Below are 15,066 nucleotides of genomic sequence, written 5' to 3'. Positions count from 1 at the left end.
ATTTACATAATATTAAACTCAAGCATGTAACCTAAGATACTTATAAACAAGTACGGTACATACAGACATTCCTTACAGTAGTAATATAATGTACTAAAACATTTAGAAATAGAAATAGAACTGCCCCAGTTAATTCTGTGGTTTCACTTATGTGAATGAAACTAAAATTTGAGTGTTAACGTTTGCAGACCATAAAATTTATTTCATACTACAGTATGTTCTAGTCAAAATGGACTAATAGCAGCAAATTTTGGGGAAAAGATAGTTTTTTGATTTGTCCTGAACTTGTTTTAGATGTCAGTGTAAGCATGAATATCAAGTTTAGCTAAAAACTGTTTGTAAATGTGCATTTTAGAGTAAAACATTTATTTACAGAAATCCAAGGGGTTCAGAAGGTTTATTTACGGTAATGTATTGGGTCCAAAACCTTATTCATTCACTATTCATTCCATTAGATAACATACCAAGTTTGGTGACTTTGTGATCAGGCATGAGGATTTGTGTAACAGAAGAGAAAAACATTAAATTGTTTTTGTTGATCTCATTTCAGTACACAAAACATACAAAACTGGCAGAAACAATACGAAATCCATTTGTTAGCCTCAACTAGAGCAGAATAAATGGGAACTGTCTATATCAACATTTGCATAAATTCCACTGATACAATCAGTTTATTTTAGTTGGGGCTAAAAAAATGGATTTAAGTCATAATAGTTAAAAAATGTATTTTAAAATAAATCTTGCCTTTTTCAAGGACCTGATGATAAAGAATCAAGACAACAGAAGGGAGGCTTGCAGTATTTTTTCACTCAAACAAGATCTTAGTTTCTATGACATCACAAAAGTTTAATACAGTATGGAATTTAAAAGATACAAGTTAATCCATTTTTACTAATGAAAAACCAATTAACTAGTACCAAATTTTAAAATTGTGGCTAAATTAAAACTATAGCATACCAAGTATGACTATACACTAGCTCAAAAATGGAGTCATACTAGTCTCCTTTTCAAACAACTCCACACTCCAAAGGCAGCAAGTTTAACACAAGCCTGTTAGAATACTCAAGTCTGAAGTTCCCCTTCAGGTTTATAGATCTAAGCTTAACAAACCGCTCATTGCTCTTGACCAGTATTCCTAGCAGGCTCCAGTGTAGGCTGTCCACACAGGCGAGGGGAAGGGTTGCAAATTTTGTTGGGGTATCAGAATTATTGATGAAAAATGCTTGTGGCAAGTTAAGGTGGCTAAAAAAGAGGCCATAGATTTGCAGGTTCATGTATGCATGGGTATATCTGTTAGCTGTAAACCACTATAAAATACATTGAAGTACAATACATCTCAGCCTTTGACCAGCTGACCTACCGTATGTACCTTTCCAGGTGCTAACTATTGATGGCCCCTACTCTCCCTTTCTTAGAATGTTTTTGTATTAAAACCTGATGTGGACTGGACAGTCCTCCAAACAGAGGACACTTTCAAATAAAGAACTGTCCTCTGAGAGGCCTTCAGGAAGTAGACTATCCTCTGTAAAATACAATACATGGCCACCCTCAATCCTTTTCATCTAGCAGAAAGCAACAAAAACAGCTCATCAATAAGGTGTTTCCTCATCTTCCAGTGCTGACTATTGTGTCCTGTGAGCTCTTTGGCCATATCTACTCTCCCATGTTTGGTACCTGGCTTCAGTCTAATTATCAGTCTCAACTGAGAGTGAACACTGAATGAACAGGATTTATAAAAGAGCTGATTTTCCATCCAGCAGTTGAATCACTGAGTCAAATCTAGGTGTGACTAGCAATTTATTAAATGGGAAGTTTATCAAGAACCACACTTACCACAATACAGTAATGGAATCCAAGATTTCACAAAAACATCCCCCCCATGGAACTAAATAAATCTCAAAGATCAACCAGAGATCTAATTAAGCAAAAATGCACTTACTTGCCAAACTTTAGCATGCCTGATACATAGGTTTGCCAGTGAGCACAATAAAACAGGAACATCCCAACAAAGGAACAGAAAAACAGCCAGTCTGGATTTGTTCCAAGTCGAACTGCTATGCAGGCTCCGATACCAACAAAAACTGAAAGGTCCAACCAGTTAATGGTCACATATTCTGGCACTGGCAGCACATTATGACATTTAAAATACAAATTGAATGCAGGGCAACACACATAGCTCCACTGTCTTAGTAATTTTGATAGTTAACTGACAAAGTTCCAGTCCATATCTAAACCTCAGTTAAGGCATATCTTCAAAAATGAATAAACAAAAGTGGTATTAATTATTTATTCTTCCATTTAAAAAAATTGTACCTTCATAGTAAATCTGCTAATATGAAATCCACTTATTTGGATGTTTATTTTAAGTTTCATATAAAAATGTTTTCATGGAACTTACATAAGCATTCTGTTGTTATTTTTTAAACCTGCTAGTTACTTGTAATTAATTTAATTTCTTAATAGCAGAGGCATAAATGCATTGCACTAAGATTGAAGCTACAGTCATAGTAAAACTACAATCATACATTTAGACATGTAATTAACTTTTTAGTTATGGCAGTGTGCTTCACTAAAAGATAGAGAAGGAATCTCACATGGTTCCTTGTAGTGATATTTCATGCTCTTCTGTGGGTGTTGAGGCAACCACAAGATAAATGTGAGGAAAGTAGCTTGTTAGTTTCAAACATGGTACAAGTTCCCCTTGCATAGGACACCAGGAAGAGTGTTTGATATCATAAGTTATCAGGAGTGTCCCAATGTGCACCTGGCTTTACTGATGTGCATCAACACTTTTTGGGTGAGGTCCCAATGTACATCAGCAATCCCTAGTTGTTCCAATGTGCATGGGGAGTGCCCAATGCAAATCAGAACCAATGTGCAAGGGTCATTTCACTGGTTCCCCTAACTGAATAGATGTTGTGAAAGTGCTCAAATCTGTTTGACACAGACGTAAGTCCATTTATGTAGACCTAAGCCCCCTCCAGCCGGGGTTTTAAAGAAGGTGTTGTATTGTTTTAATTATACTGTTTTAAACTCCTCTTTGCCCATTTATTCTTTTAATATTATTAATGTTTTAATATTGAAAGTAGGTTAAATCTCTTTTAATGATGACCTTTTGCAACTTTTATGCTTTCACTGCTGACTTTTGGCATGCTTTGAAAAAAGGATTTATCTTGCATGTATTCTTTCATTGTGATTACTATCAAGATGACCGTAAGGACCTAATAATACCAATTATTCAGTTTTCCCAAGTCACTTCCCTGAGTCTCTTTTAATTATTTTGCTCAATGGATCCAACAAGGATCCAGCAAGCAGATAAATTAGTTTTAAAACCTGGCAATTCTTATCAGATCACATATCTAGTGAATAAGTGCATGTGGAATGCAGACAGATACACATCAGGGATGCTTGTATGTGATCTGCAGGGAAGTCTCTGCTCATTCCATTAGGCTTCATTGCAGAGTGCACAGAGGTCCAGTGTCAAACATATACTGATGTGCACTGTATTGCACATTGTGGCTGCCCAAGAGTGTGCCAGACATGTGCATTTAGCAGTGATTCACATACGTTGCATTGCAGAAGTATATATTACAGGGATTGTATAATGCAAGCAGACTGTAACTTGGTTAATGGTTATTTGTATTAGGGCTTCTCAAGATAGCTGATAGGGGAGGGAACCAGCAATTATCCCCCTAATGTGCAAAGGTCAGCATCATATTTATACCCACAACTGCTTCTTCTTTCCTAGAAACTTGCCAAGGACCAACAGCCAATAGTTTGGGAACCAGCACCAGTCCAGGAACCACCACTTTGAGTAACACTAACTTATACTATATTGTATCAATGTAAGATCTTGGCCAATACCTAACTGCTCTGAGCAACCTATTTCTCTAGTACTTTACTTCCTTGATAATTGCTGTCTCCACTTGTTGCCACCCACATCAACATAGTTCGCAAACATCATTCCAAACTGGACTAACAATAATTCCTAAGTGGGGTTGTAGGGTATCACTCAGGCAAATACCAATACCACTTTCAAAGTACCATATGAGGTAAAACATCTGCTCCCGTTCTCACTATGTATGCAAAAAGAAAAAAAAAAAGGGGGGGGGGGGGAGAGAGAGAGAAAGAGAGAGAGAGAGAAGTTACCTGTGGAAATGGAGTCACAGCCATGGTCAAAGAGTTCTCCCAAAGGAGAGCTGCTGTTAGTTCTTCTGGCTTGCTTCCCATCAATAGCATCCAGTGACTGGTACATAAAGAGTCCTAATGCACACGAGAGGAACACCCAAGGAGGAGCCTGAAACAAACATACAAAAATAATCCATTCTGGCATGATTAGCCAACTGTGGTCCCATATGGATTAAGTCACAGTTTGCCTGGGAGGTCTGCTATCCTGAATTGTCCTTTTGTATTTGGTGACACCAGCTCTCATTGGATAACTTCTCCTCACTCCCCCAAAAGCCCACAGACTGTCATTTCAGTGACACAGTCCCCCTCTGCTCACACAACATTATTTGCTAGCCTTGCACTTTGCATACCAGATATGAATCACAGTTCAGGCAGACCAAGAAAAGTGAACCAAAAAATATCAGGCATTGCACAAATCAACACTTATGTACTATCCAGGTAACAGCTTAGCCCCTTTGACTTTCCCAGTTGGTTATATAACATTTGTAGTTTTTAATAAACTTCAATCCAGAAGTATCCATTTAGACTTCACTCAGAAGTTTTCTTCCTCTCTCTACATTTTTGCATTTAACTTGTTGTTTTTGTGTGCCTTTAGGTCATTTCCAACATATGGAAACCTGAAGGCAAATCTATCAGGGAGGGTTTCTTGGCAAGACTTGTTCAGAGGGAGTTTACTATTGCCTTCCCCTGAGGCTGAGAGACTGTGACTTGCCCAAGGTCACCCAGTGGGTTTCCATGGCTAAGCCGGGATTCAAACTCTGGTCTCCAGAGTCCTAGGCCAATGCTCAAATCACTATGCCACACTGGCTCTCAGTGCATTTAACTAGCATACAAATAAACCTTCATCTTTAATCCACAATGTTTCTGAGGAACCATATTCATATTCTATTCTTAAATGTACAAGTGTAAAAATAGTTACAAAACTGCCTGGAAATTGAATCTTTGTCTTATTAGAAACAACAAAATGTAATCTCCACACAATAATGCAAGGGAAATATTCACATCTTCCAAGGCCCAATGGACACCTCTCCGCACTTGAACCCACTGTCCCTACAAGCAGACCCCTTCATCTGAAGGGGGGAAAAACTTTTTTAGTAGAGGCACCATTGGTTGTGGATCACTTGACCTACAAATTATCACTTATAGTGATATCTTTTCATCTTCAGACAGACCTTTGTTGTTTGCAGCTTGTAGCATTTTGATACAATACATCTGTTGTTTTTTTAAAGCTGATATTGATTATGTTCATTTGATTAGTTCACGTTTAGCCATCTGTAGTTACTGTAGACCTTCCATATATTTGTGATTTTGTGCTGGTATGATTTATTTTGTTAGATTGTTAAAATTTCATTATTTGTTTAGTATGTCTGTTGAATTAACTGTACGTACAAGAGAGAAATTATCAGGAAATAATCAAGATTTAATCAATATAAATACTGTAAATGAATTTAAATAAATCTTGCACAGTTCCTGAAAGAAAGACATATCCTAACAGTTTTATACTCCTGTTCTCTATTTAAAGGATGGGGGACTTTCCTTCAGACTAAAGGCTGGATTAAATTGCAGATAAGTTCTTTTGGTAGGGAGAGATGAATGTTGGTGGTGAGCAGAACCAAAACCACCAGTTCATTTTAACATAAAGCTTTTATTACTGGTACCTACCCCTTAGGAGAAACATTTTGAATTTTCATAAAGGGAGAAAATCTGCACAGTAGCTGGGAAAGTACCCAGTGATCATATAATGAGGAAGGGAGTGAGGCCCTATGGGGAATCCCCCAGAAACCTTGATTTTCTCCAGGGATCGAAGTGTCCCGGGCTGCAGTACTTTAATCTTTGATACATGAATTGTTGTTATGTGCCTTCAGGTTCACTTTGATTTATGGTAACTCTAGAATAGGTTTTTGTTTTGTTTTTTGGCATCATGGCCAAAGCCAAAAGGTGATCACCAATAGCTACTCTTTAGCCTGAAGAGAAATGACCAGTGGGATGCCACAGGGTCTATCCTGGGCCCAGTGTTATTCAACATCTTCATCAATGACTTGGATGAAGGAATAGAGGGCATACTTATCAAATTTGCAGATGATACCAAAGTAGGAGGGGTAGCTAATACCACAGAGGACAGGATCAAAATTCAAAATGACTTTAATAGATAAGAAAACTAGACCAAACCTTAAAAAAATGAATTTTAGCAGAGAGAAATGGGCAGTAAAAATGAAATGCACAGATATAGGACACCTGGCTTGACAACAGTATGTGAAAGGGATCTAGGAGTCTTAGTAGACCACAAGTTGAACATGAGTCAACATTGTGATGCAGAACCTAAAAAAGCCAATGTGATTTTAGGTTGCATCAATGGATGTATAGTGTCTAGATCGAGGGAAGTAATAGTACTACCCTATTCTGTTTTGGTCAGGCCTCACCTAGAATACTATGTCCAGTTCTGGGCACCATAGTTCAAAAAGGATGTTGAAAAGCTGGAGCTTGCCAGAGGAGGTTGACCAAAAAGGTGAAGGGTCTGGAAATCATGCCTTGTGAGAAGAGACGTAGGGAGCTGGGTATGTTTTATCGGGAGAAGAGAAGATTAAGAAGTGATATAATAGACTTCTTTAAATATATGAAGGGATGTCATATTGAGGCTGGAGCAAACTTGTTTTCCAGGGAATAGGACCCAGAACAATGGATGCAAACTACAGAAAAAAAGAATCCACCTAAACATTAGGAGAAACTTCCTGACAGTGAGAGCTGTTTGACAGTGGAACACAGTGCTTCGGAGAGTGGTGGAGTCTCCTTTGGAGGTTTTTAAACAGAGGTTGGATGGGCATCTGTCACAGGGAGTGCTTTGACTGTGTACTCTTGCATGTCAGGGGGTTGGACATGATGGCCCTTGTGGTCTCTTTCAATTTTATGATTCTTTGATTTATTCAGGAGACATTTGACTTGAACAAGATTCCCCAATAAGTTTCCACAGCTGTGTGGTGATTCAAACTCTGGCCTCCTGGAGTCCAGCACTCAAACCACTACACCATGCTAGGCCTTGACACATGAACATAGAAAAGCAATCCATCCATCCATATGAATACCAAAAAACAATCCATCATTTTTCTCATCCGTCACATTATCACTCCTACTCAGACAGAGACTCTATACTGGAAACAGAGTAGCAAAGCAACTACAGAACACCGAGGAAGTACACAAGGGAACTGGATTTCAGTGGGAAACACTTGCTATCTAAATTGCACCTTTATGGTAAGTTAAAAAATTAACCAAAGGTTCCTACCAACTGCTAGCTCACTATCTGTAGATCTTAGACAAATTCTTAGCAGCACGCTATAATTAAGTAGGACTGAGCCAGAAACCAGGCGGTTTTACAATGTGAGCTAGGAGGAAAAGAATCCAGGTGCCAGTTTTTCCAGACATGAAAATGTTATTCTGAATTGGGAAGGGCACTGTGACACTGTTGCCTGAATTCTACCCACAATCACCCTTTTCTAAGCTATCTTTGCAGAATTGTTAATCAAATCTTGAAAATACAATTTACCTTCAGCCATTGGTCATGCTGTGTGGAGAGATTCTGGGAATTTTAGTCCTCAGAAGCAAGTTCTCCATATCTCCTTCCAGCATAAATGCATGCACCATTATCACAGTTCCTTGATGACACTCTATACTCTTCCCCTTGCATCTTTTAAATTCTTCATTATCCCCAAATAATTGAGCCTATAAGACACTGTGGGTCCAATCCCAGAAGACAGGAAGAGTATAAATTAAATAAATTAATGTAACATAAGGAACTTGATACCTCTTCAGAGTTTCTAATTGAGCCATAACTTGCTTTTCAAGCGAAGCTGTTCCATGTCAAGTCAGCTCACTGGCTCAACTAGCTTTGTGCTTTCATAATGATTGCATCCCTAAAAGGGCTTCAGACTGAAGTCTCAGGTTTGATGCCAGGGACTGAACCCAGGACCTTTTGCATGCAAAGCAGGAGCTATTCCACTAAGCAATGGCCCTGACTATTTATTGTCTAACTACCAACAGGACATGAACAACTGATCTGCATGAACTGACTTCATCTCCATCCCATGACAGCTTAAATCATATTTAAAAAGTGCCCAGAAACACCAGCTGGTCCAAAGAGCTGCAACTAGGCTGTTAACTGGAGCTGTCTACAGGGAACATACAATTCCTTTGTGGCAACAGCTCCATTGGCTGCCAGTCTGTTTCTGGATGTTACCCATGCTGCTCCATATAAATTTTGGTATAAATTATAGCCGTTAATGACCCCTAGATGAACTCTAGTAGCTTGCCCTCCATTGCCAGCAAGGCATGAGGACATGTACACACACCCCTGATGGGCACTCACATTATCATTCTAGATAGTCTAGGAAGTCGCAAATGGGATTATCATATGGCCAGGAAGAATAAATGTTTGCCTTCCCTGAGGCCCTGGCCCCCTCCTTGAGTCTGTTGTCCGAGCAGCAGACAGGGACATCCAGGTGAAAAGAAAGTAATTAAACACCTTTGTTCTCACCATCAAGCACCTTTGCCAGAAGCAAGATTTTGCCTATAAATATCACCAGATTTGCCTGTTCACTGGGCCAGTCTGGATTTCAGGGGGAAGCTCTGTCCCCTTGAACCCTGACCTGGCTCCTGGCCAGTCATTCAATGGCTGAGCCTCATGCCATCCTCACCATATTCCATTTGGATTCCTGGAGGGAGTCTACATTCTGGTACGTATCACCCCAGTGATGCCTAAAATCCTATTCCATGCTAACCCCTGTTTTTCCTGAGCCTTGAATGCATGTGTATGTGTGCGCATTGAGTGTGTTTCCCCTAGTTCAATAAATTAGACATCTAGTTATTAAAATCTGTCTCAGCTCTATTTATTGGAACACCCTGGTCTCTTGGTATAAATATCGAGAGAGTGATTTTGCAAGGGCCGTCGTGGCAGGTCCTCCTCTTGCAAGATTTGGGCTAATAACAATAATAATAAAATTCCCCTAATCAGACCCTTGGCTACACTGGGCACAATTTAAAGTGCTGGTTTTGACCTAGAAAGCCCTATATGGCTTGGGTCCAGGCTATTTGAAGGACCATATCTCCCAGAGCACTGAGATCATAGAGAGAGTCCCTTCTATCTGTCCCACCACCCTCTCAGGCGTGTTTGATGGGAACAAGAGAGAAGACCTTCTCAGTGGCTATTCCCAAGCTTTGGAACTCCCTCCCTAGAGAGGCCAGGATGGCACCATCCCTGCTGTCCTTCCAGCAGCAGATAAAGACTTTCTTGTGCTGGTAAGTGTTTGCAAACTGATAAGGACTGAGTTTTTAATGTTGTTCAACATAAATTTTAATGGATTGTATTTTAACATGTTATATTTTAATTTATAGCTGTTTTAACTGTTAAAATTGTTTAATTGTTTTTTAAATTTTATATTTATATATGTTAATACTGTTGTACTGTTTTGAAATTGTTTTGTTTTATACTTGTTCACTGGCTTGAGTCCCTATATTGGGAGAAAGGTGGGATATAAGAAAATAATAATAATAATAATAATAATAATGGCAGTGGCAGAAGAAATAGGGCAGATGAGGACAAAAGGCAGCAAGATTTTTCCCTCTGGTTCAAGATCACTAAACATTGGGTTGCTTAAAGCAGGATCACAGTTAAAGATAAAAATCTGCTGCACAGCTTCTATTGGCTTAAGCTTCTTAAGCTCAGAGCAGGCCACTCCAAGGCTGAGCACTTCTTGCAAACATGCTGCTGTTGAGACACACCCTTATATCATTATTAAGGATCACTTCAGATATGGGAGCTGACTGCCAGCTAGCAGGCAGAAGAAAAGAAGGAAATGTTGGAAAGTTCTCAAGCACTGATGCTGTTATAAGAATTTTTGCTGCTGAATGTCAGCGTGCATAAAGGAAACATATATGCAAGTAACCAAGCTTCCCAATTTACAATTGAAAAAGACAGGTACTGTGGATAGGGAAATAAACTCTCCATATCCCAGTGACTTTCAGGTTGGACAAGTGCAATGCAGTTTCCCAGCTGCCATAGCTAAGGCTACCAAAGGGTGTACTAGTTATTCCATTGTGCTCAAATCCACCTCTGACTTGCTGAGGTTCTTCCCCCCCCCCCCACAATCTCTTTTCCGTTTGTGTTATGCATTTTATAACATAAGCCTGTGGGCAGGGACAGTTTCATATTTCTGCCAGGGGGTGAGGAAAGAAGCAGGATAAAAATGTCCCAAAGCATATGAAATAATGATGCCTTTAAAGATAGTCTGGAGACTAGCTGGTAAAAAATGCAGCTGTCTGTGTATTGGTGAGGGCTAAACAATCAGAATGTGGGGTACATATGTTATACCGCTTTTTTGTGTGTTTCATGGCCCAGTGTAAACAGTGGGTTCTTGAAAGCCTTCAGCAGTGGGGCACCAGTTATCTGAAGGCCTGCTGTCACCTGTATCAGTCTGCATACATCAGGAGATTGGCCCAGCTCATGTTCGCACTTGTGTTATCAGATGGCTGCAATAAAGATTTTTTAAGCTAGACCTGTGGAATTCTTTTCCTGTATCATTGTTTATTTGATTTTAGTGTTCTTACTGAACTAAAAGCTGTTTTGATTTGCATTATTGTCATTTCTTCTTTTTGTAATCAATTGGTTTTCATATTTTTAAAGTTGTATTGATTTTATGTTGTGAATCAATCTATTTACCTATGTTGGAAGCTGAATTGGGAAGATTTTTTGATCCTTAAAAGTAGCCTTTAAATATTTTAAACAAATACTGTAGAGTGGTTTTAAAAATTCACAAACACACATTCACTTTGCAGTAAGCCAAGAGTATTTTTGGAACTGTTGCAAATGACAACATTTTTAGAAACCCGCAAGATATAAAAAAGATAGCAGAGCTAGATGGGGAATTAATGAAGTGAGACCATGAAAAGAGAAAAGTGCAACCCAGAGAGGGAAAGAGGGTTGAGCTGGCATTGCTTCACAGAACATGCTTACAAATTCCAGAAATATGAGAGGAAATAGTTCTTTAAAAAGACACTAATAAGAGTTGGCCAACCCAGCTGTAAGAGTGTGAAGTAACAATACAAATATATGTGGCAGTAAATTATCACTTCCCTACAACGGCTTGCAATATTTGCTTAGAAAAGCAGAGAATGCAAGTGAAAGTAACCAGCCCCAACCCCCAATACAAAGCTAACCTGCTGGAAGAACTTCTCAGTCACATAAATTTAATGTTAAAGCACAGCCCAGCCAATATGAAGGCCTTTTAAGTAAGCACACATTTAATACTGAAATCAATGGAAAATCTTGCATGCCCTTGTATTATTTCTAAGTAAATCTTGCTTCCAAACTCAAGGTAACTACATATGTCCTATTTCAACTCAGTATGGTTTGCTTTCAGTTGCTATGTATCATTGTAAAAGCTGGACAGTGAAGAAAGCTGGCAGGATGAAAATAAATGCTTTCAAAATGTGGGGCTGGAGAAGAGTTGTATAGATACCAGAGAAATCAATGGATCTTAGAGCAAATCAAGCCTGAACTCTCACTAGAAGCAAAGGTGATTAAACTGAGGCTGTCGTATTTTGGACATATTACGAGATGATGAACCTCACTGGAAATGATGATAATGCTATGTGGGAAACAGTCAGAAAAACAGAGAGACTATGGCCCAGTACAGACTGGCAGAAAGCGCCGGCCTGGGGCCTATTTTAGGGCTTGGGACAGCGGAGTGTCCACACGAACCCAAGCCCTACTGCATCATAATGGCTTGGCCCCATCCACACAGGGGCCGCCATGATGTGCAGTGTCCAAATGGCGCCGTGCCACATGGACATCGCAGCACATGTGAGGCCACCAATGGTACCCCATGAGCAGGTTCTAAGAAGAACCCACCATGAGCGGGTTCTTTTTAGGGCTCCTGGAGGCCGTGTCGTTTGGTTGCTGCAGCCTCCATTGGGGGCAAAAAGCGTGGTGTCTCACCGTCCCTTTCTCCCCATCTGTATCCTCCCCTATGTTATTGATGGATTGATTAAACCAAGGATACTATGGTCCTGAGTTTGCAAGAACTAAGCAGGGCAATTGATGACCAGGGAGCTTGGAGGTCACTCATTTGTAGGGTCACCATAAGTCAAACTCAGCTTGATGGCAAACACCTTGCATGCTTCTGAGCAGACATGCTTAGGATTACATTCCACATGCACAGTGATAGCAGACATCCGCTCATGTAAAATCAACCCAGTTTTCTGTGGCATTTGAAAATCTGCTCTGGAAGGTTTCTGTGGCTCTTTCAAGCAAATTTTCAGGTAGAGAGAGAGGTCATGAAGTGGTGAACAACCACTGTTGAGTACTATCAATGGACTATGGTGGAATGTAGAATCATAGAAGAGACCCCAAGGACCATCCAGTTCAATGCCCTAGAATGCAGAAAATACATAATCACAGCACTTCCAGCAGATGGCCATACAGCCTCTGTTTAAAAATCTCCAAAGAAGGAGACTCCACCACTCTGAGGCAGCATGTCAAACAATTGTTAGTATCAGGAAGTTGTTTCTAATGTTGAGATGGAATCTCTTTTCCTGTAGCTTGAATCCATTGCTCCAGGTTTTAGTCCATGCAGCAGCAGAAAACAAGCTTGCTCCATCCTTAGTAAGACATCCCTTCAAATATTTAAACAGGGATAAAATGTCACTTCCTTAACCTTATCTTCCCCAGGCTAAACGTAAACAGCTCCCTAAGCCACTCCTCATAGGCATGGTTTCCTGTCTTTTCACAGTTTTGGTCACCCTCCTCTGGACATGCTCCATCTTGTCAACATCCTTCTTGAATTTTAGTGCCTGAAACAGAGCACTATATTCCAGGTGAGGTCTGACCAAAGCTGAATAGAGTGGTACTATTATTTCCCTCAATCTAGACACTATACTCCTATTGATTCAGTCTAGAATTGCATTGGCTTTCTTCGCTGCCACATCACATTGCTGATTCATGTTCAGCTTGTGGTCCACTAAGATGCCTAAATTCATTTCACATGTACTGTTGTCAAGCCAGCTGTTACCCATACCATAACTGCATTTTTCCTTGTAGTATTGTATATCTCAAACTTCATGGCACAGCAATCTTTTAATCTTTATGAGTGGAAGAATAAAGGATTCTTAATTTAAAGGGCACATTTCCATAGCACTTTGGTCAATCAGAAAGAAAGGGGGGATACATATGGGGAAAAAAGAGTGCCAAGATGCCGCCCCTTTCTGCCCCACACGGAGGCCGCAGCAACCAAATGGCATGGCCTCCAGGAACCCTAAAAAGAACCCCCTCCCGCCATTGGCGTCCTTGCACGCAACAATGACGTCCACCGGGCGCCACACAATTTGGATGCAGAGCCACACGTACGTCATCATGGCGGCCCACATGTGGATGGGGGCAAGCCATAATGGCATGGTGGGGCTCAGGAGCGTGCGGACGCTCTGCTCTCTCGAGTCCTAAAATTAGCCTCAGGCCAACGCTTTGCGCCAGTCTGTATCAGGCCAAAGTCCACAGTTTTGTGACCTAGGTCAGTGTGAAAATTTGAGTACAAAGATGTCTGGTGTTAAACTGGCAAGTAAATGCCCTTTTATTCAAGCAGGCCTTGGACTTGGTATAAAAATGAGATTTTTAATCCAATCAAGTGTTGTTTCTTTAAAAAAAATGTTTACAATTTCTTTTCCAATTCTTTGTTTCTAATTTCTCTTAAAGCTCTTTATTTTATTTTAATTACAGTTGTCCCTCCACATTCATCGGGGTTAGGGCACAGAACCCCCATGAATGTGGAAAAACTGCAAATAACAAAGACACTATGTTTTTATCTGAGATAACACCTCTCTAGGAATCTCTAGGTCCTCCAGTGCAACTCTGTAGTCAATATCAGACATTGATCATAGAATTGCACTGGAGGAGCTACAAATTCCTAATGAAGTGTTCTGTCTAGATATCTCTATGTCCTTCAGTGCACCTTTTGGTTAAAGTTGACCACGGAGTTGCACTGGAGGACATAGAGATTCCTAGAGTGTACATATTAATAAAATCCATGAATCCACAAAAGTAAAAGCTGCAAATGTGGAAGGATGAGTGTACTTACACTTCCAGAAAGGGAGAATAACAGAGGCCTGTGTTTTCATGGTCTAGAGTTTATATGGAAGCTTCTGACACAATAAATCTACTAATCTTTTAGGGGTACTGTAAGACTGCTGTTTCATACATAATCTTGTATTCCTTAAAGTTACAATTAAAACAGATATGTCTTATTAAGGGGATATTCTAGACCAGGGGTAGGCAACCTGCGGCCCGCGGGCCGGATGCAGCCCGGCAAAGCCTTGGGACCGGCCCCAGCCCGGTCCTGCCGACGATTGCCATCGGGGCCTTTGGCCTCTTGCGCGCAGGGGCAATTGTCTATAGATGCCTCAGAAACATGCATTTATATTAAAAAATTTTTAAAAAATCAGCAAATTTTTTTGCATGTCCTCCACTTTTTTAAAAAAGTGTCCACCATTTGAAAATGTTGTCCTACATTTGTCCCGGTTTATTTATTTATTTAAATTTTTAAAAATTATTTAATTATTTATTTTTTTGGCTTCGGCCCCCAAGTTGTCTGAGGGACAGCAACCCGGCCCCTGGCTCAAAATGGTGGCCTACCCCTGTTCTAGAGCATTCTAAACAGTGCCACTTCATCATGCAGTATTATAGTCATATAAACTTTGAGTGTACCACCTGCAAAGCAAGCCTCTATCCCCCACAGATTCAGTCATTAGATTTGCATAACTTTTTAAATGCAGTGTGAAGATTTCTTTTTTAAACTGGGCTGCACTGTAAAGGAGATGGTGCCGAAAACTGAGGAAGGGGTA

At 40.1% G+C, this 15,066-nt stretch overlaps 1 protein-coding gene across 2 annotated transcripts in view; it reads right to left on the bottom strand.

The window, feature by feature from the left end:
- CHPT1 (choline phosphotransferase 1) overlaps nt 1-15,066 on the bottom strand; it is a 32,531-nt gene that overhangs the window by 10,029 nt on the left and 7,436 nt on the right. For both annotated transcript variants that reach the window (XR_006104123.1, XM_042469063.1), the window contains exons 2-3: nt 4,150-4,297; nt 1,940-2,081 (exon numbers count right to left, since the gene is read on the bottom strand). Coding sequence is in view for 1 of the 2 variants with exons in the window: in XM_042469063.1 (XP_042324997.1) it covers nt 1,940-2,081; nt 4,150-4,297 (290 nt within the window). In the remaining variant the exon portion in view is untranslated. The remainder of the gene's footprint in view (nt 1-1,939; nt 2,082-4,149; nt 4,298-15,066) is intronic.

This window comes from Sceloporus undulatus, chromosome 5 (assembly GCF_019175285.1).
Source record: "Sceloporus undulatus isolate JIND9_A2432 ecotype Alabama chromosome 5, SceUnd_v1.1, whole genome shotgun sequence".
Classification (NCBI taxonomy): Eukaryota; Metazoa; Chordata; class Lepidosauria; order Squamata; family Phrynosomatidae; genus Sceloporus; species Sceloporus undulatus.
This window is presented reverse-complemented; position numbering and strand designations above follow the sequence as displayed.